This window comes from Ciconia boyciana, chromosome 9 (assembly GCF_034638445.1).
Source record: "Ciconia boyciana chromosome 9, ASM3463844v1, whole genome shotgun sequence".
NCBI classification, from domain to species: domain Eukaryota; kingdom Metazoa; phylum Chordata; class Aves; order Ciconiiformes; family Ciconiidae; genus Ciconia; species Ciconia boyciana.
Genome location: NC_132942.1, coordinates 42,796,608 through 42,824,021, shown reverse-complemented (window position 1 = coordinate 42,824,021; position 27,414 = coordinate 42,796,608). Strand labels below are relative to the sequence as shown.

The 27,414-nt window shown below is 36.8% G+C and overlaps 1 protein-coding gene across 3 annotated transcripts in view; it reads right to left on the bottom strand.

Moving 5' to 3' along the window:
* Positions 1-4,306: 4,306 nt before the first annotated feature.
* USP10 (ubiquitin specific peptidase 10) overlaps positions 4,307-27,414 on the bottom strand; it is a 58,210-nt gene continuing 35,102 nt past the window's right edge. For 2 of the 3 annotated variants that reach the window (XM_072872513.1, XM_072872514.1), the window contains 10 exons: positions 25,568-25,659; positions 23,875-23,984; positions 23,321-23,376; positions 21,780-21,883; positions 20,894-20,993; positions 19,424-19,604; positions 15,673-15,838; positions 9,012-9,156; positions 7,692-7,757; positions 4,307-5,389 (listed from right to left, as the gene is read on the bottom strand). In XM_072872513.1, the coding sequence (XP_072728614.1) occupies positions 5,202-5,389; positions 7,692-7,757; positions 9,012-9,156; positions 15,673-15,838; positions 19,424-19,604; positions 20,894-20,993; positions 21,780-21,883; positions 23,321-23,376; positions 23,875-23,984; positions 25,568-25,659 (1,208 nt within the window). In that variant the 3' untranslated portion in view covers positions 4,307-5,201. The remainder of the gene's footprint in view (positions 5,390-7,691; positions 7,758-9,011; positions 9,157-15,672; positions 15,839-19,423; positions 19,605-20,893; positions 20,994-21,779; positions 21,884-23,320; positions 23,377-23,874; positions 23,985-25,567; positions 25,660-27,414) is intronic. The other variant, XM_072872515.1, reaches the window with a different exon arrangement.

Genomic DNA, 27,414 nt, shown 5'->3' with positions numbered 1-27,414 from the left:
GATTTCACCCCAAAGGGAGAAAGGTGAATTGCAATCACAAGTTCCGCGGCCATTACGTCTGCTTATTTGCTAATACAAATTCTTTCCAAAATCCTTTGGGGCATTAGAAATAGCCTGGAATAAACCCCACAGTTGCATGAATCCCTGAACATCTTGGGAACATCCACTGCCTGTCAAAGGCATAGTCTTCATTCCTATTCAAAACAAGAGAGATTTATAGTATATTTATGGAGATAAACCCCTTGCCAATGGGCTGGGAGCTCCCCGAAGCCTGGGCAGCAATTTTAGAGCTGTAAGACCACGAACCTTGCGTGTGCCACCACTGCCCTCTGCTGCAGCGCGTCCCCGGGCCCGTCCCGCCCCGGGAGTGACATCGTCTCAGGGGGATATTGTGGAAAACTGTACAATTTCTTAACGAAAACCCCCACAACCTCCCCCCCCCCCAAATACCTTGTGCTTTCGATAATCTTTCTCCCCCACCCCATCAAATCATCCCCCATGCAGACCTGGCTTACACCGTACGATTTTCCTAACAGCCTTTTGGACTCGCACATCCAAAGCTTCTAGTTTTGAAAGCTTTAGGTCTTAACGTGCGTTTTTAAAAAACCTTTCTTAAAACCTGGTTTAAACATCAGTAAACAACCACCAGATTTATGGCGTATTGGGGGAGTTGTCTTGGGTGTTGGTTGGTTTTTTTTTTCTTTTACATAATCACTCATAAACAAAGCAAGTAATCAAAAGGCTGCAAAATCCTTGTTTTGCAACAATGGGAGGAGTTTAATATAGAAAATAAAAATTGTGGTTATGTGTTCACATCAGACTGTTGCCACATACTTTTTAGTCTTCTTTTTTCCTTTGAGTAATACACTGCAAAAGACAGATTTTAGCAACAAGTGCATTTGTAATATCCTTAGTGAAAAATCAAAAAATTAATACCATATGAACAACTTACATTTCACGCTAAGAGAGGATTTCAACACTCGCTTTTTAAACCAGAAATTACTCACTGCCATTTCTTTAAAATAATTAATAACACTTGTAACTTGCTCACGTCAAATGAAATGTAGAACTGAATATACAGAGTGAATCGCGTTGTTGCAGAAGGAGTTCCTCTTATCATCTTCTCCAATCCTGACAATTTGTGTTATAAGATGTCTATAGGGTCTTTTATGAACAGGAAAGCTCTAGGTTGTATACCAGAACTTGAGTTCTGCTATAAATTCGTTTTCTATTCTTATACCCCAGGGGTTAACGCACAGGACATCGGAAAAGCCCTTGGAGCTTCCACAGCTGCAAAGGAACACAGATCACTATGTCTCAACAGCAAAAACCTCCTGATAGCAAGAAATATCAAATAGGATGTTCTTAGGACCAAGCCTGTATTAGGTAAAACTATATTAAATAGTGATTAGGCTGCAATTTAAATACTGTAATATTAATCCATCACATCTGCAGCAACTCTAAACAAACCTCAGCAGAAGCGCAAGCACAGCTAAATGAAATAACACTAAAATCTCGTTAAGTGTACACCAGTTCTTTCTTTCTCATCCTACTCTTCCTTTCTTCCTTCTCCTCCTCTCTTCTTCACTTTACTCTTTTTAAGCTATTTCTGCTGTGCTGGACTCCACTTGAAACTGCTCCTCACAAAGAGGCATCTGCTCCAGGTTGAACACTGTCATTTCTGAAGTTGATGAGTCACCTATCACCGAGAAGACTCCTTTCATTATTCAAGAGAAGAATAGACTAATACAGCGTTTCCTTTCTAAAAGATAACAAAATGCAAGACTTCAGATAGCAAAGAGTTGAACTCCATTTCAATGCACATTCCTAAGTCCTGGGAAAGCCTTGTGGGGCTGCTTGCAAACAGCAAGCATCCCCCAAAATAAAAAATTATTTTATTATACCTGTATTTTTAATACACCTGTATTACAAACCTATCCACAACTGGTTAAGGCATCTGTAAGCAGTAAAAGCTTTTTGCTAGGAAATCCCTCACCATTAAGAGACCTGTTAGTGCAAGAGTAGACCAACAACATGGGGTCCAATTTATTTCTACTAAACATACCCGATGTCCTACACACAAACGTGAACCCATAATTTTTGAGTAACATGCATCAAAACTCACCAGCCAACCATCTTGTCCAGTCAAAACCAAAGTTAATTGCAAGGAACCTGATATCAAGTAATATATGTTAATTGTAAGGAACCTGATATCAAGTAATATATTGATCACTCATCACCTGCAATTTTATCTGGAATATTCTGGTAAGCCAGTATTATCAGAAACATACTTTTTCACAGACCACTGGAGATACAGGTAAATGCTCAACACAGCCACAAGGACCAAAAAAAAAAAAAAAGGAAAAAGGAAAAAAAAAATTATTTCTGCAGTACAGAAAACTACTTCAACCAGGGTGCAGAAACAGGATGTGAATAATAACCAGTACAGAACAGTAATTTCAAAATCTGGTTTCTTTCCTATTTGGAACAACCCCCACTCCCCCCAGATTTCAAATTCAAAGCAAAACCAATGTCTCCCCAGCACTGGGTCTGGGGTAATTCCCATCACAGGCGGCCCTGCATTGGGAAACCCTGGCAGCACCAGCCCTTCGGCAGCCCCCTGGCACATTGCCTCGGTAGCCCCAGCTGCGGGGCACCGTGCCCAGCGAGCAGTCAGGAGCTGAGGTTTTCCCTGCAACTGGCCAAAATCAAACCGAGCTTTGGACAGAAAATTGTTTCGGAGTTTGTAGAACATCACTAAAATCAAGACCAGTGTCTTAGTCACAATTTTCATAAATATTACAAAATATTAATTTTCATAATATTATGAAAATTAATAAAATCTGCTGATCAACAAAAAAAATAACTATACATTTGGATATCCAAAACAACTGACAAAATACCATAAAATTTTCTCAGCATCAGGATTGTGGTAGTGATATAATGGTAACACTGCCTAATAATTCAAGAAAGAAACCGTAGATCATCCGTCTGAAGATCACTCAACTTTGAGCAGAGAACAGGACCACGCCACGGGGCTGGACGCTCCCACTTACTGCCGGAGCCGTGGGCAGCACACTCATTCCTTACGTAGGGCAGCATCGCCAGGAGGGAAGTCCCAAGTTCTCCACCATCTGCTGAGAGGGTAGAAAAGTCAGAAGGCAAATCAGCAGGGCTTTCTCCAGCCGGTCTTGCTGCTTGTCCAACACCCAGGTCTCTCGCAGGAATTTTGTTTCCACACATCCACCACAACTGCCCTACACAACAAAACTGTGCCAACTGCAGCCATGATTTAACATCTCCACCTCCGAGTCCCTCCAGGAAGCAGCCGTGAATGATGTTCCCATCTTCTGTAAAGTGACTGACTGCTGTTTGACTTGGGCAGAAAACACAAGAGGGGAGCCCATGTCAATGGGAACTTCACGGGGCTGCTTCCTTCTCTTGAAAAAGCTAACACCGCTTTTCACCAAAGACCTGCACCCATCTCCTGGACAGACAGGCCATTCAAAGTAAAATGAAATCAGCAGTTTAAAGAAATGCTAAAGGAATTTATTGGAACGCAGCACCTGTAAAATTAATGCAGCTAATTTCATTTCCGCAGCTTTGCGGAAAATAACTTTTTTTTCCTAAACATCACCTTAAAAAAAGTGAACGGTATTTGGTCAGAGTATACGCAGTTTAACCTTCAATTGACAATCCGTGCTAAAATTAGCCCTGTTTCACTGGCAACAATTATAACACTTCTCCAATGATGCAATAAGCATGTAACACCACTACCATCAAACTAAGGATTAAACAATATATAGGGTTGGTTTTTTTTATCATCTTCAGCAGCAGGGAAGGCAAGAGGAAGCTGACCAAGGAAATATTTTTACCAAAGTTTTCAATGAAAATGTCAACTGGCTAAAGAAGGGAATATTTTAGTCAAAGGCAAACAAAACATCTACCTCAAAAACAACCGTGCAGGGCTTTTACGTAGGATACGGAAGGGACTCAATTCCCTTTTCTGGCCGCCGGGTGTTCGGCCCTGGGACCACCACATCCTGGGTAAGGGCCCTGTGTTAGACTTGTAGCTGTTCTGGACCGACTGATCTCCTCCCCCGTTCCCTCTCCCCTCAAAGTTCAGTTCCATCTCAGTGCTGAATGAGAACATCTCTGAAGTTCAAGAAGTTGTAAAAGAAAAAAAATCATCTACGCTTCATCCGGGGAATGCTATCTACACCTTGTAGAAGTGCTACGTAGCAATTTTTCGAGTTTCCAAGGGTAGAATTTACACTTGAGGAAAAACAAAACCCACACACACACCTTAAACCAACTTTGTGACTTTTATTGATGGGCGACAACTTTATACTTCTAGATATCACTAAACTGTGTACAATTAGGAACTCAACATTATAGGAGAGCAGACAGCAAAATTAAACAAAGCAGACTTAAAGAAATATCAATCTTAATTATTTTGCCCATTTTTTTAATTTCATGTACACAGAAGCATAAATGCAGTTTGAAATTTCTTAATAGCAATAAAGTTACAATCACCCATCTATATAGACTAACATCTTAACTCCAAATATTTGATCTGCAATGTGTACTTAAGCAGTTTCTCATCGCACAATTATTAAAATGTGTCTTCCTATTAGGAACCAGCAACTCTGCATTTTGTACGTTTGTACATTTTCTGAAGCACACAAGACCATTTCCATCTCATACATATCGGTTTGTATTTTACCACTTATCAAAAACTATTGGGGAAGCAGAGAGCGCTTTTTATTTTTTTTATTTTTTTATTTTTTTACTTAAGTAAAGATAAAACATTTTCACAGAAATCTACAAGTTCTGTTGCTGGTGCAGGGTTTTCTTCTACTACGCAATTAGAAAGTGGGAATTAAATGCAAATCCCCTTTTATTATCTTAGGATTCAGCATTAACTCAGATTTTTTTTTTTTTTTTTGTGATTCATGAGACTGAGTCTTTCAACCAAGTGACTTCATTCTGCAAAGTCAAAAGTCAACACAAACTATGTTGTGCACAAACCCAAGGTAGTTTCCTTTATCACTCTATCCCATAGTTGCAAGGGAAAAAAAAAAAGAAAAAAAAAGAAAAAAGATTCACTCAAAAGAGCATTTACAGGAGAAAAAAAGTTAGTGATAGTTGGCGTTCTACAAAGCAGGTATCTTGCACACACAGCGAAAAAGGGAAAAGTTTCACAGCAGGTCAACTCGGCGGTAGTACAGGAGGTAGGCTGTGCGTTCTGCAGACGGCTTCACCACCTGGTACTGATTGATCACTTTGACTGCCTGGTCATCGATGCGTAACCAGCCATTTAGACCAATTTGGAAGACGTCCGTAGTGTAATGGCCACCAGTTGCGCTGTTTCCATGATGATAGACAACTGCAAAGAGAAATGCACGATGCACATATACGCTATAGATAAACATCCACTGAAAAAGTAATCAAGACAAAAATGTCACATATCGCTTTCTTCACAGCATACTCATGGTTTTGCACATGGTATGATCTGGCTTAAGCAAGCATCTTCAAGTGTTTAGTGCTTGCTTGCTTACATTTGCCACTATGTAGTATTAGTAATGTTTCTCCAGCATACCAAGTCTCATTATTCTAAAAGGAGGTTTAAGTAAATTAAGAATCAAAAGCATCCAATTGCTTTTTATAACTTCGTAGAGAACGTTTGGGCAAGAATTTGCCTCACAAAGGCCATCCACAACAATGCGGCACACCCTTCAGTGCTTCCAACAGGTACTGCCATGCTTAGCGAGATATTCTAAGCTACACATTTGCTCTGTCTGCTGACGACAACAGTATTTTATTGAAACTATTTGTAAAAAAAAAAATCAGGTAAAACTACATAGTAATCTATAAAGAAAAATCTGGCAAGACACATCAAACAGCCTTGATTACAAATGTAAGCCAGTTATTCCCCCCCGACCATTTTTTTCATTTTGTCTTAACTATAATTTTACTCTGAAAACAGGTTCTGTTGAAGCACCAATCTGCAAGTTTCACATTTATTAGTTCTCAGTAACCTCCTTAACAAAATTGTGAACTGAACAACTCTGATTAACTGCTGATACTCCCAAGAGAGACTCAAACTGCTTCTTTCCTCAATTATCTCTGTTGTCAGAAGTGTTCTGCAGAAAAGACATCTCAGCTCTGCTTGCAGAAACCAAACCCAAAGCTCAATGCTGAGCTCTCAGTGCTAGGTGTGGCAACTGCCTCCAAATGGAAGAGACCTTTTAAGTATGTAATTCTAAGGATGCATATAAGAAATTGCATTTAACTCCTTCTGGGAACATGTGAGCCCTAACCATATACTTAACAAGAACAAATAAAAAGCTGAAAGAATTGCCGTAATTGACACAAGAGCAGAAGTATATAATTTATGAAATTGTTTACACTCTTTCAGACTAGAGTCACACTTCAAGCTTACTCAGATTTTCTTCACACTTCTATGAAAATAAATATTTTAGAATAACTTGACTTAAGCACATCAAAAAGGCAGAATATACTACATCTACACATTTCAGGGAATTTAGGAAAGAATTTTTTTACCGTAGCTTAAACTTGAATTATTGATGTTCTAAAATTTATTGTTAGATAATTAGTCAAATCCTAGATGATAACTCAAACTTAATTCTTCAAAAGCTTATTTCAGTAATTTAAAATTCATCTAACAAGCTCAGTTTCTGTGGATGAGAAGTCCTAGACTGACAGAAGACTGAAGAATTGTACTTTTCCATAGAAGGAATTAGAAAAAATTACAGCAGTAACACATTTTCTTTAAGCCACCCTAAATACGCTGTCTAAACTTGTCCCATGAAAACCACTATCAATAATAAGAAAAAAAAATTACACTGCCAGAAACAGTCCTGAATTTCCACGAGACAGGTATGTTATTTCCTTCTGTAACCTCAGCGGTCACAAAACTGGATCCAAACCACCAAGTCACATAAGGCCACCAGTACTGGCACAGATTTGGTGACACAGAAGTTAAGACCTCCGGTTCTCCAGTTTACTATGTCCTCCTGACGCCAACACAAATAAGCAGGTGCAAGTCGTAAACTGCGTAGGAGTTTTAAACTTCAGGAAATTCATTACTGCCCAGAGACTGTTTTGTTCAATATTAAAATGCTGCTTCTGAATTCTTACATGAGCTTCCAATCTTAACTACCAATTTAGATATTTCATATACATCGCAGACACTCTTAAAAACATTGTTTCCTCACACAAAAATCATCATCTCCTCCAAGTTAAACTTTTCCACCTACAATATGCTATTCACACCCTGCCAGCAATACTCATCTTGAGGGTTCAAAGGATGCAAAGTCAGCATTCAAACAGCCATTTCAAAAGACATTTGAAACATTATTCTGAGAATATGTGGTATATTTGAGGCACAGTTATATTACAGCTGTATTTCAGCTTCTGCTGATATTTTTCACAGTGGATCTGTTACAGGACTCTGTTTTTGCACAAAGCTGGATCAGTGAGATATATAAATACAGATTTAACGATATATGTGTATATGCACATATGCAAAAAAACCCCCACAAGCTACTTCACTGTAATTTAAAAGAAAATATTTTATATAATCCAGGAAACTCCAGTGTTTCTAGAATTCTATACGCAGAATTTGTATTTGCAATACAGGGACTAGAGGCATATAGACAAAATACCTGCAAAGAGCCGGTAGGTTCTTTGGCCTTTAAAAATTTTACTTTTCACACCAGGAGATAGTAGCTCTGGAGAAGGAAAAAAGTCACAAAGGCAATAGTTAGCAAGTTTAGAAATTCAAATTTTAAAGGGATCAATTATTTCTAAGAGAAAGCAACGCTACCGTAAAGGAGAAAGTTTAATTAAAACGTCTTCTGCAGTTTTTAAAGAATGGTCATGGTTCTGATACCTGGTAATCAAGGGAATGAATTTTGAGGTTTGCTGAACACTAACATTTATGGAAGGTTTAAAAATAACGCAAAAAAAAACTTGAAGAAGAAAAAAGAAAGAAAAAAAAGAGGGCAAAAGATCAGACTATTCTTTTTTTCCTTTCACTCCTGCTGTCAGACAATAACAAAAATCAATTTCAGATTCCAAGTCATTCTACAACCATTTTTGTCAGTCAGGGCAAACTGAACTAGTTCTACAAATATCCATCCTTTAAAGAACTTTTAAAATAAAATATTAAGTAAAACAAAAAAGTGTACTGTCTGACAAAGTATGTATCTCACTTGAGGTATGAGTAATCATTAATTTTATTTTTTTTTTCCTATTTGAACTACTGGCTGACTAACAGCCAATTTTTCAGGTCAAAACAAAATGCATTTAATTTGGCAAGCTTCAGATGCTGGATTATATGCAAGCTCTCACACTCTGTAAAATCTGTATCTCAAGACATTCGTTAAAATAAAGAACTTTGTTGTTTAACCTCTGAACTACAGCTTACTTGTCTGCCTCCAGGCTGAACTTTCTATAAAATGCCCAGTTTCCTTTCATCAGCCACTGTTTATTACAGTAATTTGCCACTTCTGTGAATGAAATCTGAGATAAAAAAAATCTATTATTGCTTGGCAACATCCTTGTGTAGGGACATTCCCTTCATTCAAAAGGATCACTTCCAATATTTGTCCCCAGCAGTCTATAACCTTACTCCTTAAACCTGCAGGAAGCTCTTATTTGGCCAACCCAACGTCTAGGATGTAGCTAAGGTTTTAAGATCTTTCGTCATAATGTCCTTTGCAAAATGGATGCCCAAACTCATATACAGGCAATGTCAGGCTTGGCAAGACTGAACCCCAAACCCCAAATATATTATTTTTATGAAAGGGGGGGGAGCATACAAGACATTCATCCAAATTATTACGTTTCCAGACAACAATGGAGAAGAAATCATGTGCACAAAGCTGGGAGCAAAAAAGAAAACTGAAACATGGATACCCCTAGGAAACACAACGTTATCTTTGCCCTAAAGAGGGAAAAATTCTGTTAAAGAAAATCTTTACCTTTACTAATTTCCAGATCAACAGGATACTCAATATTCTTGATAAGCTTCTGGCATCCACCAGTTTTCTCATATACAAACCGCTTGAGGTGTAAAACAAGAACAGGGGGAAGTTCCTCTAGTGTCACTCTTCGACTGATCTCCACCTAACACATACATAGAACAAAGATGAAGAAAAACTGTAATTTTTTTGTTAACTGCTCAAAATTACTCCTTTAAAAGAGGAATAAGTAGTTAATTTTAAATACACTAGCAGAAAAAACCCCAGATTTAATAATATTAATTTATGATAAACACTGCAATTTATGACTTAAAGCACATTGGATCTTCGAAGTCTTGTCTTAAAGGAGAACCCCAATACTTTTTAGCAGAATGTAACATGTTAAAATGAGCACAGATATTTGGGTACTGCAGTACTAAAAGCACCTTGCTGGAGAACCCCCAGGAGAAACTCCTCATGAAAGTTTACTCATTAATAATTCTCAGCAAGCTATTATACTCTAATCAAAGGTCAATAACTTGTAACACATGCTGCTGAATTCAGAGAACTCTGAACTGTAGAAGACAACAGCACCATGCCTCAGTACCTGAGGCAAAAGTTTTAATTTCTAAAAGCTATTTTCATTTCTAAAAGCGGACACCTTTTTACAAAAAGCTGAATAGAAGGAAAAATAAGAACTAATCCAAATCACTTCTTAATTTTCAACACAGAAATTAACTATAATCAAAAAAGAATCTCTATAAAACAAAGGCAAACAACTAAAAGATTTTGTGGTAAACACCTAAATCTACATTTATCTTGAGAAATTTCATTGAATGCTCCAGAAACAGACTGAAATGCAAAAAGCAGTATTGCAACTACTTTGCTAAAAAGTTTGAATGCTGTGTTGCTTTAAACAGTGTCCTGAGCATACCTTGTGATTCCCCACTGACATACTAGTTTCTACAACAGACTTCTCCAGTTTTAACTGGTACTATCTTTATTCCCCCCTTCTCACCAAAAGAATACTAAACACTTTTGAAAAACACCTCTCACAACGGTATCATTAAAATAAAGACCTATGCACAGGGGAGATAACAATGATTAATATATAAGAGATCAGTACCGAAACAGTTCAAGAATTATTCTGCATTAACCAGAAGATATTTATCATTCAAGAAGTTCCTTGGAAAAAAAAGTGAGCTGTTATGTAGGCTATCTAAAAATTATTTAGCCATCATGATCAGCTGTTACAGAAGAGATCAGTAATTAAAGACCTTTCTTTTTTAAAAAAAGTATGTTGGGTTCTTGAAAAAAGTTCTGAAGAAAATTCAGAGAGAAAAATATGAGTTATAACCTCAGAGTTTTCTACTAAATCTTTGTTTTTCAATAGTTATAACCAAATAATCCACAAAATTACTGTCTGAAAACCTGAAGTTGGACTCAGAATTGCAGAACAAAAATGTTTTGCCTTCCTAGAAATTATGACATAAAAACCAAATCTCCAAATAACTGCTTTAGGTTTGTCTGAGTTTTTTTGATTGCAAAAAATCTCTTCATTGTAAATCATCAGCATATTATTTTTCAATATAGGGCCCAATTCTACTAGAACCTACTAAGAGTGGAATAGAAACTCATGGGCAAAATCTATTACCTTTTTCCAAGCTTCAGAAGTAAAACCTCTTACGATGCTGAAACAATCAGATTTTGTAGGGTACTTGATTTCCTCATGGATCTGAGCTGATCCACTTTACAAGAAGTAATTCTACATTTGAAACAGAAATAGTCTCTACAAACTGTAAAATTTCACCTGCATCTTAAGGGTTCAAAATACGTCCTTCCGCATCCAAAACCCATCAAACACCCGGCAACAGCAGCAGCTTCACTGAGAACTGAGAGGGGTTTTTTGTGGTTTTTGGGTTTTGTTTTGTTTTTAAAGCAGCAAGCCAAACAGGACCCTGTTCTTTTCCATTCAAGAAGTGTCTGCTGCTGCCCATCTCCTCAATTTCCAGGAAATAACATGCAAAATAAGAAGTTAGGAGGCAAAGTCTGAAAGTGAAGGTGACAAGAAGTTCACACAATTCTCCCATGAACTCATGAGACATGCATCTTGGCATGGAAGAGCTTCTGCTTTTAGGGAGCAAATCCAGAAAGGCTTTATATAGAGAAAAAATATGCACTTGATTCACCCATTGAGATAGTTATTACTATCTTAAGATTTTCCTGTATGGAGTCTCCTAAATCTCAAATCTGAAGTCTTGGAATTCAGAGTTTTGTGCAAAAAGAACTTAACAGCTCCCAGCCCAACCCAGGAATAGAGGATGCTGAAGACCGTCACTGCAGTGGTCTAAGCAGTTGCTATTCTCCATCCTCAGTAACCGAGCTGGCGTATGGGAACAGATGCCTGCGCATCAGCTGCGCGGCTCCTTATTAGCTTAAACCACACATCAAAGCAGTTTTGTGTTACCATGCCAGACTGAAGAGCAGCAGCTGAGGAACAGGCACATGTTCTGCTGTCCTGACTGTGTGAAGGGGCCCTGATTTCTGGCAGCAACATTACCAGCTAGAAGTGCCACAAATGTTTGTTTAGTGAACATGAGTCAGAGTCCCAAGAAAGTACTTGTAAGATCCTCAAGGAGCAGTTTGAGAAGTCCAGGGGATGTGAAGACTCCTTCTAAGGAGTATGTGGGAGGTAACCTGGAAAAGTAAATGAGGTAAGGCTAGTTTGTTACTCAAGAGTCTTCACTTTTGTTCGAAAACATGAGCAGGTCTGCAAACAGAAATAAGAGACTGAAAAGAAAATCACTTCAGGGAGGATAAAAGTTAAGCCCTTTAAAAAAACATATTAACTGTTGAAATACTCAAGATTTAACAAACTGATCTGCAAGACCAGAAGGAACCAAAACAACTTTCTTCAAATGCTAGTGTGCAAGTGAAATTGAGTCAGAAATAGCAAGAGAATGCCACTCCATTTTAAACACCTATTTTCATTTAAAACACCTAATTACTTTAAACACTGCATGAAAATCTGATTTCCTGCTTTTATTAAGACACACATAAAATTCAAAATCAGCTCAAAGTGATTAAAAAAACAAACTTTAAGAGAAATCATTCACATATATTTGGAAGAGTCTTCATATCTATTGTTTATGCCCACAACTTGTAAAGAATACAATCCAGATGAAAAATTATTACTGTCTTCTGATTGTTTTAATAATATAGTATGGTTTTTAGCTTTATCTGTAGTCCTGAGTTCCCCTTCTGTAAAATGGAGATGAAATACTTCTTCACAATACCTTTTGAAAATTACTATCTGCAAAGTCCTATGCTTGTTCTACAGTCAATGTGTTCAGTGTTTTCACTATTTTAATACAATTTTAACACAAGAACAGCTATTTCAACTTGAATTTCTTTTGAAAAAAGATCTAAAAGACATTGTGAATGCTTGTATTTCCATTCAGACTCTAAAATATAAGCCAGACCAAACCTCCAGCACCTAATTTGAACACCCATTTCTTCCAAACCCCATAATTGAACACTGGGTTGTCAGTAAAGAAGTTAAAACCATCTGCAGTAAAAACCAAAAAATGAATGGCTAGCAAAATAAAATCTGTGGTAAATCATGATGAGCTTGCATTGCAAATGTTTCTTTTACATGGAAGACAACTGGAGAAATAAATGTTCTCTAACACTCCTACTGAGTATACAAGGCAGAGACATTTCAGCTATCCATCTTTAGCTTTTCAAAGAAAATGGTCCACCCTTTCTTTATCTAACCATATTCTCATTTGGAGTATTTAGAAACCTTACAGACACAGAAATGAATGTCAGAAAGAACATCTACAACTCACGAGCCTCTTTCCATCCTGGCCTACTGAAAGAAGTTATGAACAGTGTACGCAAAATTTCCATCTGAGCAATCCATGCACACCAGAGATGATGTTCTTTACTAATGCACACCATAATATTTCAATATTTCATTCAATATTTTCAATATTTTAATCAACTTTCAATATTTTCATAAATGACATTGACAGCGAGATCGAGTGCACCCTCAGCAAGTCTGCAGATGACACCAAGCTGAGTGGTGCCGTTGACACACCAGAAGGATGGGATGTCATCCAGAGGGACCTGGACAAGCTGGAGAAGTGGGCCTGCGGGAACCTCATGAGGTTCAACAAGGCCAAGTGCAGGGTCCTACACCTGGGTCAGGGCAATCCTCGGTTTCAGTACAGGCTGGGAGACGATGTGATCGAGAGCAGCCCTGCGGAAGAGGACTTGGGGGTACTGGTGGATGAAAAGCTGGACACGAGCTGACAACGTGCGCCCGCAGCCCAGAAGGCCAACCGTACCCTGGGCTGCATCCAAAGCAGCGTGGCCAGCAGGGCGAGGGAGGGGATTCTGCCCCTCTGCTCCGCTCTGGTGAGACCCCACCTGCAGTACTGCGTCCAGCTCTGGGGTCCTCAGCACAAGAAGGACAAGGAGCTGGTGGAGAGGGTCCAGAGGAAGGCCACGAAAATGATCGGAGGGCTGGAGCACCTCTCCTACGAGGACAGGCTGAGAGAGGTGGGGTTGTTCAGCCTGGAGAAGAGAAGGCTGCGGGGAGACCTTATAGCAGCCTGCCAGTACTTAAAGGGGGCCTATAGCAAAGATGGGGACAGGCTTTTTAGCAAGGCCTGTTGTGACAGGACAAGGAGCAATGGTTTTAAACTAAGGGAGGGCAGATTTAGACTGGAATTAAGAATGAAATTTTTTTACAGTGAGGGTGGTGAGGCACTGGCACAGGTTGCTCAGAGAGGTAGTGGAGTCCCCATCCCTGGAAGCATTCAAGGTCAGGTTGGACAGGTACACCTGCTGATCAACACCCAGCCAGTCCCTGAGCAGCCATCGCTGTCCCCCAGCCAACTCCCCCCAGTTTCTATGCTGAGCATGACAGCACATGGTATGGACTAGCCCTTTGGCCAGTTTGGGTCAGCTGTCCTGGCTGTGCCCCCTCCCAGCTTCTTGTGCACCTGGCAGAGCATCGGAAGCTGAAAAGCCCTTGACCAGTGTAAGCACTGCTCAGCGACAACTAAAACTTCAGTGTTATCAACATTATTCTCATACTAAATCCAAAACACAGCACTATACCAGCTATTAGGAAGAAAATTAACTCTATCCCAGCCAAAACCAAGACAGACATACTAAGTTTTACACCTGGTTCCATCTCTCTACTTCCATGTTTTTTCTTCTTGATGCTGAACAGCCCCTCCCCCTTACTCGTTTCTTTTACATCACAACTTTTATACTGCCATTCATTTTGACTGCTCTTTTCCAGATATTCTCCAACTGGGAAGAACATTTTTTTTTTACCGGATGACCTAAAACTGAAAATAGTATGTCGTGGTTTAGCCCAAGCCGGCAACGAAGCACCATGCAGCCGCTCACTCATTCCCCCACAGTGGGATAGGGGAGAGAATCGGAAGAGCAAAAGTAAGAAAACTCGTGGGTTGAGATAAGAACAGTTTAATAATTGGAACAAAATAATAGTAATAATAATAATGAATTGTAATGAGAAGGAAAGCAACGAGAGAGAGAGGAACAAAAACCAAGGGAGGAAAAAAAAGTCATACAACCGCTCACCACCTGCCAAACGATGCCCAGCCAGTCCCTGAACAGCGACCGCTACCCCCCAGCCAACTCCCCCCAGTTTATATACTGGGCATGATGCCATATGGTATGGAATAGCCCTTTTGCCAGTTTGGATCAACTGTCCTGGCTGTGCCCCCTCCCATTTTCTTGTGCACCTGACAGAGCATGGGAAGCTGAAAAAGTCCTTGACCAGTGTAAACACCGCTTAGCAACAGCCAAAACATCAGCGTGTTATCAATATTATTCTCATACTAAAATCCAAAACACAGCACTATACCAGCTACTAGGAAGAAAATTAACTCTATCCCAGCCAAAACCAGGACAAGTATTACTGACAAGCTGGTTTTTTTAGGGCTGTGTACAGAAAACCAGTCAACTATACAGTGCCAAGGACACTGCATGGAGGTGTTACTGGCTATTGAAAGATTTCAGATTATTCATCCAGAGAGAAGGACAGTGATCATCAGATGTTTTAGTGAGGTTCTAGATGGACTTCTACCAGGCCTACTACCAATGAATATTTCAATTTTTGCTTTGTAAGTGAAATGTGTAAATCAAAACCCATCGAGGATAGCCACACAGACAACCACACAAGTGTTCTGCTACAAGAGTTTTCTTCTTAAAGCTAGAGCATGCTTTCAAATGATACTCTGAAGAGCTGCTCCTTTATTAAGAAGATCTGGCAATCCCCAGGAATCAGTATGTTAAGATAGCTAAAAGCTATTTTACTCGTAATAGTATGTATTATTACCACAGTTCACCCTGTTAGTTTAATATACACTCCAGTAAAATCTCCAACCAATTACTAGGCCAACTCAGAAGACATTCCTATTTACAGGCATGGTTTTGTTTAAGAGTTAGTTCTCTTCCTTTCAGCATATGTGTTCAAGTGTAATACGTTTTACCGCTGCAGGACACTTTGAAAAGGTTAGTACCTCTTTTGTTAACATAAGTAGTAGTGTTCAAGTAACTATTTGTAAAGCAAGAGCTGTATAAAAACTCATTTAAAAAGTTTAGTATTTGACTGTAAAAAGGGGTCAACAGAACACACCTCTTGCTTGGTTTTTGTGGTATAACCCTGGACAGACTCTCTTGCCACCAAACTTTCCAATGCATCCTGAACTGTGCGTATCTTGTCTGACTGGATATCCAGTTGCAGGGTGAAGAAAGGTTGCAGTGTAGCAGACTCCTTCGAACTCTGCTGGTAAACAACAGATCTATGGAAACAAAAAACTTAAAATGTAATAAAGCAGAATAATATAGAACCTTCAAGTAAGAACGGATTGAAGTCTACTTTAGTAACTTGATTTATAGCTAATCAAAACCAAAACACACAAATACAAAGGTTAAGCCTAAGTTTCAATAACCTGAATCCATTTTACTGCAATTTAAATTATTTTCACATCCACTTAGAGCATACTGAATGGGATTATATTTGAATTATTTTATTTATGCAAGGCTTAAAAGTTATTGGATAAGCATCAAAAATTTAAAGAAAAATACTGAAATTTTTGATAATGCATTTAAAAATATTTACCTCCGGACACCTTTCATGTTAGAGTTTTGAAATTATGTTTTCCAACAGATCTTCAAAGTGCAAAATACTAGTGCTTCTCTAACTGTATGTTTTACTGTAAAAATTACAACTGATTCCAGACTCTCCAATAAAAACACACAAATTTTTCAGTCGCTTCACCAAGACCAATTTCACAGTGATTTTAAATTGTTTGCTTAAATCTTGCCATAGGAAATATAAACTATGCTCCATCGAGGACTGGCATTTCCTTTTCCTCCCATCATTTTCTGTGTTCAGACTTTGTCCATGTACTCCTTTGTACATAAACTGGAGTCTTTTGGAAAACTGGCAGGAGTAACGGCCTAGGGTACGAGAACATGTTTCCTGTTTTTTTGGTTTTTATTTTTGTTTGAAGTGTATTCAGTTGCAGCCTTTAAGTAGCCTGGCTTGGTGATCACTGTTTTGTGCAATGAGACAGTACACTCTTCAGCCACCATGTCACTGTACTAAGTGGACTCTTCCTGATTTTCATTTTTCTTAAGCTTCACTGAACACTTAAAACCATCAAACATGGCTCAAGATTTTTTTATTTTGAAAGCAGTACTTACATTAAAAAGCCCCAGCTGCTAAAAAAATGGGGTTTTACAGAGCCAAAGAAATCATTCATTTATTATATTGTTACGCTTGTTACAGTGCCTTACAAAGCTTGACAGTAGTAAGATAATTAACATAGTCATAATCCATGTAGCCATGCTGACATTTCTCCAGGTCATGTATGAAATGTTAACGTACAAGTTTAATGCCTGTACTGCAAACTCCTACCAAAAGAGCCCCTTTGACTCAGGCAAAGCCCTGAAGCACCAACAGAAAGCCAATGCATCTTTATATTGGCAAATATATATCCTTCAGAGGAAAGAGAGCGTATGAAAAACAGTAGCATCTTTATTTCAGTTTAATACTTCCTCCTTGGCTATATTTAAGGACAAAACCTTCAACACATGGCAAGCGCAATGTTTCAACAAACAAACCCTTCACTGTGTAAGTCTTGCTGCTTTTGGATACACTTCCCAAACCCTTTTTAAGCTAACCATTATTTAGTGCAATAATCAACAGAAAAATGCTAACAACTCCAACTGTTTTCAAGTACATGTATAAAAGATTTAATCATATGGATTCTGAAAAGAGAATGTTACGGAATTTTTCTTTAATTAGAAATTAAATTGTAACATTTCTTCAAAAAGCTATGCAGAAATTGATTTCATAGCAGAACTTTTACTGGACTACGATTTTCTATAACAATATAACTTATTAGAATAATTACAAATTTCAATTGGTCAAGGGAAAATGCATAATTTTCAATTAATAAGTACTCTCAGGTACTGTAAGAACTCTACAGCAAGAATTTTTCAGGAAAATGGGCACTGCCCATTGCTACCCTGCTTAAACTACAACAATATAATTGATGTATTTTCTTTTAAAATGACCACATTTGAAGGGAAAAGTTGGTACTACTTATGGAAATATTTAGCAGACTTCTAACTGGCTTGTGAGCTAGCTTGCATAACAAATATTTGAAATTCACACAAGCTGAAAGTCAAAAGGGACTCCTGCACATGAACAAACCAGATCCTGATACAACTGTATATCTTCATACTTACACATTTAAGTCTCACATTGCTTAAGGAAGACTTTTTTCCTTTATAAGCGATTATGCCTAAACAGGCATTTAATAGACAATTAAAGCCTCGAGAGGACAGCCTAAAGTTTCCCAAGCCAAAAGATGCCAACTCAAAACATGCTTTCCTAGCTGCTTTTTCCATTTGATTTTTCCAATTTCTGATGCTTTCATTTAGTGGAATTCTACTGGCAATTCTGCATTCAATTCTTCCTATCTCCACCCTCAGAGGATGAAGCTTTCCAACATCACAACATGGGATACTGTTTCTGCGGTAAACTGTGTGACCTGATTTAGAGGCTAAATAAAGAGGGTGTGGTGACAGCAGACAACAGATGTCGGACTGGACCCTGTGGTTCTGTTGCTCAGTGCAAGTTTTTGCCTTTTTTCAGTATTACCTTTGCTTTATGTCATTTTCTGTGGACTTCTACAGAAGACAGCGTTCTCTTGGTATTCTTAATTTAAAAACTAATGCAATCACGTAGAGATCTAAACATTTCTGACCATGATAAATATACCAAGGGTCTTAACAATACCTTGGGTACATGAACATACCATCAACATGGAATTTCATCAATACGTACAAACATCTGTCTGCCAATTTCTATGGAAAATACATTTTATCTGCCAGCTGTCTGACTCAAATCCCAGAAGAATAATTTCAGTGCATTTCAGAGGCAGAAGGCACTATCCCACATTATTCACACCTCTAGACTGAATACCTGGCAACACAGGGAGTCAAACACTAGCAATTAAGTGTCTGTCTCCAATTTAAAAATAATTCTTCAAGTCTAGCATTTTTTGTTTTGGAATATGTTTTTAGCAAGTGTTTACCTTGCTTTCATTTTAAATTACACATTTCTGCAAACAAGTCATGAGGCTTCCTTTCCAAAAAATATTCTTTCAGTATCTACTTTCTGCCTTCATCTGGTATCAGACCTGAATATAAGTAATGTCCCACATTCTTTTCATTCCTGTAACATCTTGTAGTAATTTACAGTTTTCCAAACTTCTTTTGCCTTTAACATTTATTAACTGTTACACATAACTTTCCTGCCTCTGGGAAGCATAAGTGTCTAAATAACCAAAAGGTTACCATTTTTATTTTATTTAATTATTTTACTGAACAGATTTAACTCCTAGCAAATCTCACTATCGTTTAGTATCCTTATTTACAAAGTGAATCAAGATTCCTCAAAGGTCACAAAAATTAGGTAGCTCTAAAGTTCTTTGGAATTCTTAGACATTAATATACAAAGCATACATACTTCAAACTCCTTCTCTATATGCAATTCAAGCCTTTTATTCTCTAAAAAGTTTGTTCTTTTAAGACACTTAAAAAGATTCAGACTCTACAATAAGTCATAGAATCATTTGATCACTGATCAATCCTTTGATCATTCTGGTCCATCTTCGGAACTCTCTCTTGCATAACAAATGCTTCATGGGAGAACGTTCACCTCTCCTGGCCTGAACAAACTGTGTAACAGTCTCTTCCATCCCCCTATCCAATAACGATGAAAAATACAGAAAGCAAAGCAGAGGAAGAAGTTATCTGTAAAGGCAAAGCAGCCTATGGTCTCAACAACTTTTTAAAAAAAAGTACTATACCTTATATGACCACCAAAAATATCAGTAATTGGAGTCTGAACAAAGTCAGCCTGTCGAGTGACTGATGACTTGTTGCGAGGTCCCACTTGCTCCCATTCATCCTCACTGCCTTCCCCTTGTTCATCTTGCTCCTCTTCTTCATGAATAGTCTGAGCCTCAGGGCCATTGGAAACTGAGAGTTCTTAAAGTGAAGAAGAAAAACAATGCATTAGGTTTTTTTACAAACAAAACACATATACAGATAAAGAATTTGAAAGCAAAAAACCCAATACAAATAATTTTCAGAGGATAAAATGTTTTCATAGATCACAGATTTGAGAAAGTAAATCAGAACAAGTATATTCCAGGCTCACTCATAGCTGGACACATCTATGTATTAACAGAATGCAGCTCACTGATGACTGTATGTAAACAGATGTAGTTTTCTAGCAAAGTTTGATATATTTTTAGTAGTAAATTTATGGGGTAGAAAATTAGAAAGTCAAGTGTTATTCTGGAAACATACTTATGCCATTATTAAATACAACTCCTTTTCTGCACAGATATTTTACAGGGAACCCAAGGCTTAGCAAATATTTTCTTTGCAAGTGCCAAAGTCAGGAGGCTATAAACCACACACAGCCAAAGAACAAAATATGGAATGATCATTTTATATCATAAAAAATTTACCCTACTAAAGAGAAACTGAATAACTAGTGATCCTAATTCTATACTTGGCTAATACTTGGCTAAGACTAACAGTGTTTTGTTTCATTTTTAATAGGGGACCCAAACATAAAGCCACTGTAAAATAAAATGGTATTTCACTCTGCATACAAATACTAATACTTCTTCCAAAGAAAATTTTTCTCCAACTTTGTCAATAAGAATTTTAAAATAATTTAATATGTTCTGGTTTATATTACATATAAATTAGCCATTAGTCTAGAAGTTCCCACTTCAAAAAAGATCTTAACAGTGGTTTAAAGATCAGTGAGAAAACACACTGATATATTTTTGAACTACCATGGAGAGAGCCAAAACCCCAGTAAACAACTGACATTGCAGGTATTATGAATGGCAGACAAACATACCTATGCTTAAGACAAGACTAGTCAACTTGAGTTAGCCTCAAATAATGCTCAGTTGTGCTCAGTAAAAATTTGTAACACAGAAATTTGTTGTTTAGGAGGACCAGGTATATGACTTGTTATTATTGTCATTCAGAGTATTTACAGAATGATAATGCTTTTCCAAATGTTGTTTCAGTAACACTTCGGCTCACTTGTAAACTGGACAGAATGGACTCGTTTTATCCTTTGGACAGCTTTTAACAAAAGATTTATTTGTTAATGTCTGAGTCCCCTAAAACATGGCATTCTATCCCTATCTCAACATCTACCCCAAATATTTCTATTACAGAACCACCACAAAAAAAGGAGAACATTTGAAAGAAATTAAGTTTGCTACAAAAAAAACCAAAACACTAACTTTCATTATATGGAGAGAGAAGTTTCTTTAGGGTCAGCATTTCTTCATGTAGTCCGTTAAGAATAAATCCTAAGTATTCTTCAGCATCCTCTTGCCTGCCCTGAATAAAATGGTTTTGTCAATTATTACATGGCATTTTCATGTTTTAATTTTAACAGAAGGTTCATAACATCGAACATCTAGTTTTCTCCTATTAATTTAGCTAATTTACCAACTACTCAGTCTAAGTTGTAAAGTCAAATAAAGTTTAAATTTTACTGTAACAACCCCTCATTTTTAACCAGTTCAAAAGAACCTACACATTAATTGGTAACCTGCCATAAACAGCAAGTACACCCACAAGCTTGACCCGGATACAAGAATTTCTGCATTCTTCTCAATACAAATTCAATTTAACATGCGAGTTGGTAATTTTTTTTTTTTTTTTTTTGCTATTTCTTTTAAAAGTATTATTAAAAGTTGCCGTCAAACCAAGGCCAAATCAAAAGATGGTCTGAAACACTATCTTTTCTTTAAATTGAAAGTAAACCTGAAATAGTATTCTGAAGTCTCTGTGGACCTTCAATCATTCCAAGCTGAATCCCAAGCAGAAACAAACTGCTCATTTCTTAAATATAAATCAATAGGTATCTTCTTTTTATGAAGAGATGTTCCATTCCAATCCTGATTTTTTCATTATTCTGACATATCAAACTGCCAAACTTATAATTAACATCTTCCTATAATTTAAGTCCCAAGACAGTCTAGCTTCATTATAAGGATCTATCAACTAGTTGATTTTAGTACTATTGAGGCACAGAACCTGATGTATGGCTTTACATTGTTTTAACGACAGTGACTGCCTTGCAAATGCAATTACAGAAGTCAAAGACTTGTAAAGTCACACCTTTTCTGACAGACTTGACTTAATAACTGTCAAAAGCCTATAAATGTATGTAGGTTCAAAGGCAGCTCCTGGTCGGATGTCTCTCACAATTTTATCACCTAAAGCTGCAAGGCAAAGAGAAGTACATATAAATAACAATATATAGAAGTTTTTCTACATTATACCTTAACATTCTCTTCACACATCACTAGCTATTGGAATCCAAAATTATTTTTTATTAATAGTTTTATTACAATTTTCATGACTCAAGCTCAGAATTCATAAGATACAACTCTCTTGCCCATAAACTTTGTTTGTTTTTTGTTTTTTTTTTAAAACAACTTACATCACCCTACATAGACTTACAGATGGTCTGGAAAAGTTAGTACTCTCTTTTTATAGTCAACACTCTGAAGATTAACAAGAGTATCCACAGCCATCACAAAAGAACAATTCTGGTTCTATTTAAATTTTTGTACTTCTTTTGTATTCAAAGAACACTTCCTTAAATCTTTTATATATTTGTAATTCTAATAGATCACTTTTCCTCACTGCAGAAAAAAAACAAAACACAAACAAGATAACAGTTTGACAGAATGTTCAACCTAATGGCAATAAAAGGCCTCAGAAACCATATTTGAAAACTACACAACACAATAAAATGACCTAGAAGTTTAATAAGTTGCATAAGACAGTAAGATTTGTTTCACAGAAACAAAACTTAAGCAGCAAACCACAGAAATGTCTGAACTGTTTGGAAATCACTGGAACAACCAGCTCCTTGTGATATTTTCTTATAATGTTACATAAACACATTCCTGAAACTGTTTTTTATTTCTATAAGTTTGTAATACAACAGATTTGGTTTAGAGATTAAAAAAAAATGAAACCTACAACATCATGTATTTGCATCAAGAAAATGTTCTATTCCTCACTACATAATCATCATTGATCCTAAACATGTATTAGCAAGAATCATACACTTCTAAAGTTTTCACCTTGAAATAGCGCATAAGATGGGGAGGAATTAAAAGCCATGATAACGTGCCCGCAGGCAATCTCTAAGTGCTAAGGAGACCTATTATGGCCCCATTTTGTTCTGAATAAATGTGTTTAGTATTTAAGGAAGAATGATAGAATTGAGCAAGTTGATAAACCAAACAGCTGGAAATATGTAAGGAAGGAAGCAGAGTAAAATGCAGTGAATATCAAATGATTTTGTTAGAAAGGATATGTTCTTAGAAGACATCTTAACAATTAAGCTAGCCTTCAACAAAGACTATTCTTATTGCACTTGTACATTTGGTCTACCAAATAGAAAAAAAATATAAGGTGCAACACCTGACTTCTGGACATGAATCACCAATAAGAAAAAGCATAACACTGACGGAAAACCAGCAGCAACCTTTTTAAGATATCAAGAAATCCCAAAAGTCCAAAGAGCCGTGAAGAGGATCAAGCACCAGTATTTAAAAGTCTTAAGTACATCACACAATGCAGATCCTTACCCCAAAGCCTTTTTACTATGATTTTAAGACTTTTCTCCCCCTATTCCTACTCACCTTGTTTTGCTTTAGGAGGTACAGGCATATTAGTGAACTCATTCATTAAACGAACACTGAAACAGAATGGAAGGAACAACTAGACATGAGCGGCAAGTTAAGACTTAGAAGGACAAATAATAAAATTAGATCATTGTCATTACTGACTGCCAAAAAAAAAAAAATCAAAGAATATCATAATGAAGTCTGAGTAAAGGTCAGACATAAAAATTAACCTGATCATTGCTAATGAAACCAAGGTGTTAGGTTAGCTCTTGCAGCTCTCACAGCTCATTTGTGCATATCAAATACCATTTAAAACTGATATTCCTCAGGCAACAGGAAGTATCTTCTTTGACTAGTCAAGCAACAGTAAAATACCAAGTTCGTTATAAAAGCCACGTATCACCAAAAAAAAAAAAAAACCACACAAAAAAGACTTCTGGATACATATGAATTTTCAACAACTGCAATAAACAATCATTTGTTAGATACTTCTGAATGGGCTTAGTCAGATCACAGGGGTTTTTTTTGGTTTTTTGTTGGTTGTTTTTTTTTTTAAACAAGCTACTTACAAACTGTCTATCATTGGTGTTGAGGTACACGGCCGCTGTGATTTTGAATATATTGGAATGGACTTCATTAAATGATACATTGGAGGGCAAGCAACCAAGGCTTGCAGGGTCTATGCAGTGGCATTAAGGAAATATTCAGAAAATGTAATCTGCATAATAACCAAATATTCAACTAAATATAAAATTATATGCAAAACAAAGCTAACTATTATGTAGACCAATGCAATAACTAAATTGGAACAGACTGATGGACTTTTATCACAACATTAACTAATAATGTACAGAAGCTATACTAAAAAACCCAGGCATCTTGTAACATGCAGTGATTTCACTGACATTTTAATAATGTCAGAAACTTTAATTAAAGGGGAAGGAAACATTTAGTCTAGGAGCAGGAGAGGGAAAAAACCTTTCACAGGAAAGACTTTATAAAATTAACATTTGAGAATTGGCAAGTGATAACCTGTAACATGTTCTGTGAAAAGAATGGAAGAAGCCAGCTGACGGACTTCAAGTTAAAGGTGATGATTCACCCCCGTAACAAAACCAAAAAAACCTTCTGTGATGTGAAACATTCTGCAGCATAAAGAAGAGTTGGAAGCTACCAGTAAAACTACAGTGTATGTTGGGAGAAGACACTTTAAAAACAATCAAAATCCATGCGCCATGTGGTGAGAAGAGTGAACAGAGGAAATGTATTAAAGGACTGGAGGGGCAGGGAAATTACAAAAAAGGCAGCGATCTCAACAGCTACAGAGATATACTAACTTGATCCCTACAGCGTGCAAAAATTGAGTAACAAATTCCCAGGTCACATTTTAAGACTGAAAAAATGGGAACTAATACATACAATCAGATGAGTGCAGAACTGGCTATGTAAGATAAAAGCTGAAGTTTAAAGCACAATCGCTGGTCTGGAAATGGGTTATTAGGTTCTGCAATGATCAGTCTTGAAATTGGTCTTAATATTTTTCACCAGCAGTACCAGCATTTAAAGTAAAAGTATTCTAATTGTCAGTTGCAGTGAGCGATTGCTAACATAGGATATATAGATAAATTAATTAAAAAATATTATTAATAAAGCTATTATAATACAGCACTGAAGAAGGAAGACTTCTGTTACCCAAGGTAAAAGTTATTTTTGCAGGGGAATACAATTCTAATACATTAAAAGTAAGCTAATCTTCCATCTCATTGTAAAAGGATTATTTTAAACACTGCATCTGCACAGATGATATGATAGCGACAGCCTGCTCAACAGAAAACCAAGTGATCTGCTTACGAAATTGCCAAAACAAAGCCTAAGAGTAAGAATAGTTACTTCAAGTACAAGAGAGAAATAACCACTTATGTTGTTGCACAAAGAGTCATGAGTAAACACAACTAGAAATTACAAGAAGGTTTTCAGTCGTGAGAAAATCATAGTTCTGAAGTATTTTGACAGAAGTAACAGAAACAAATTGCAAAGAGGATTGTACAACCCACTGCAGGGGAACCCTGGACACAAGGTTCAACAATCCAAAACACCCTTGGATTTCTAGATGCTACCCTTAAACATTTTAACCGCAGTAGCAGGATATGAGAAGACAAACACTTTTATAAAATGCCTACCAGAATAATCCAGAGAAACTTTGACAGATATAGTATACAAATTTTAACTTAAGTGTATTAATTTTTTCCAAGGTAAGGATACAGCATTGATGTAGCACCAGTTTCCTTTGTTGATCAGCCCTCGTGGTTGCAAAGACACTGGTTTATGTATTAGTCTTACATTTTCCAGTATTTCTGCAGAATGAGAAACAGTAAATTGAGCATCAATAAAATGTACATGCTAGCCATCAAAACAAGTACCTGTTGACGCATTACAAAATAATGCAAATCAATTAACAAGATTCCCAAAAACTTCAGCAAATAATTTTTGCTCCATGTAAACACTGTTCATATTTCAAATAAGATATATTTCTTCAATCGAAGACATCCTGGAATTTGGGTCAGGAGGATGCTGGTACAAAACCTTATAATTGTAACTTCAAAACTGAGAAGATCTATTTGTTTTTATTTTACTAAAATCAGATACTTTTATTTATATACATATATAGAGATACATATATAGCTATAAATTCCCATTAGCTGTAATCCCTTTCCAATGATTTTTTTGGAGTATTTCCCAAATTCTTCTGGTTTGAAGAGAGATGAAGCTAATACAGCAGTCTCAGTTTACAAGTTTCAACATACACTATCTTACAATAAAAATATCTTAGTGCAAACAGGACAGACAGATGTTAACGTGGTCTTCTGAACAGTATGTTTTATTTACTGCTTTAAGACTTCTAAAATCTGCAAGATAACAGGCTTACATAATATAATGCCTGCTGCTCTCCTGCTTTCAAAAACTTCAGCAGTGGCCCAAGTTTAAAAATTAGAAACCATTGCACATAAATAAGTCTGTCTCAGTTATGAAACTGAGAGCAACAGGGGGAGTTTTTCCAGGAAGTCTGACCTGTTATTTAGGTACCTAAATAAAAACTGTTTAAGGAAAATATTGCATCTGGTATATTTTAAATTTGCAAAATAAGGACAAGAGGTATACAAGATAGAATAAAAAATGCAAATAAACATAGCAATTGCCTACCAAGGGGGTTATTTATTTTTATAATTAATGTGAGGGCCTCTAAAGCCCTTACATGCTCCACTGAATAAATGTAAAGAGTTTGAGCTATTCACTAGGTCTATCTACACAGACAAGAAAACATGACACAGGTGGAAAAGCAGAGGCACAAAGCCATAACTAAACAGAGGAGGTGGCAGAATAGCAAACAAAATCCATGTCCTTCTAATTCCAAACTATCTCTTTACCTATAAGATCATATTTCCTGCTGACACCACCAGTTACAACCAAATAAAAACATGCCAAAAAATAGAAAACATTTAAATCAGTCCTCTATTACATAAAGAACCTGACACCTGAAAGGGCAGACAGCAAAAAGATGTAAAAGGGAATATGTTAGCACCTAGCACAGATGCAGATGAAAATCCTTCCGCGAGTGTTAGAATATATTTGTTATTAAATTACTAATGCTCAAGTATTTCAGAATATATTGCTAATGCAGCAAAGTCTGAAACCGTTGTGCACACATACAATCTTTCTGTTAATATAACTAAGTGCTGTTGAAAATTAGAATAAAAATAATGAAAAAATATTTATTTTTAATGTCTATCAATAACTTTTTACGTTACCTCTTTTTCCCCATTTTTGCATCATACTAAAAAATATTATTAGGACCTTTAGCATCCTCTTGTGGTCATAAAACTGCTTTGTAAACAATGTCTAGAGCAATTGCAGTGAGTTTTGTTTCTTTTAACACAGAATTATTTTTGTGTACAGCAATTACATTCAATACCACATTTTCATCTCTCATTTAACATTTACACAATATCTAAAAGAACTTTTACAAGAGTATCAGAAGAAAAATACACTTACAAGCATGAGAAACGTTTCTTAAAATTTCAAAACCTGTTATAAAGCACACATCACTAACC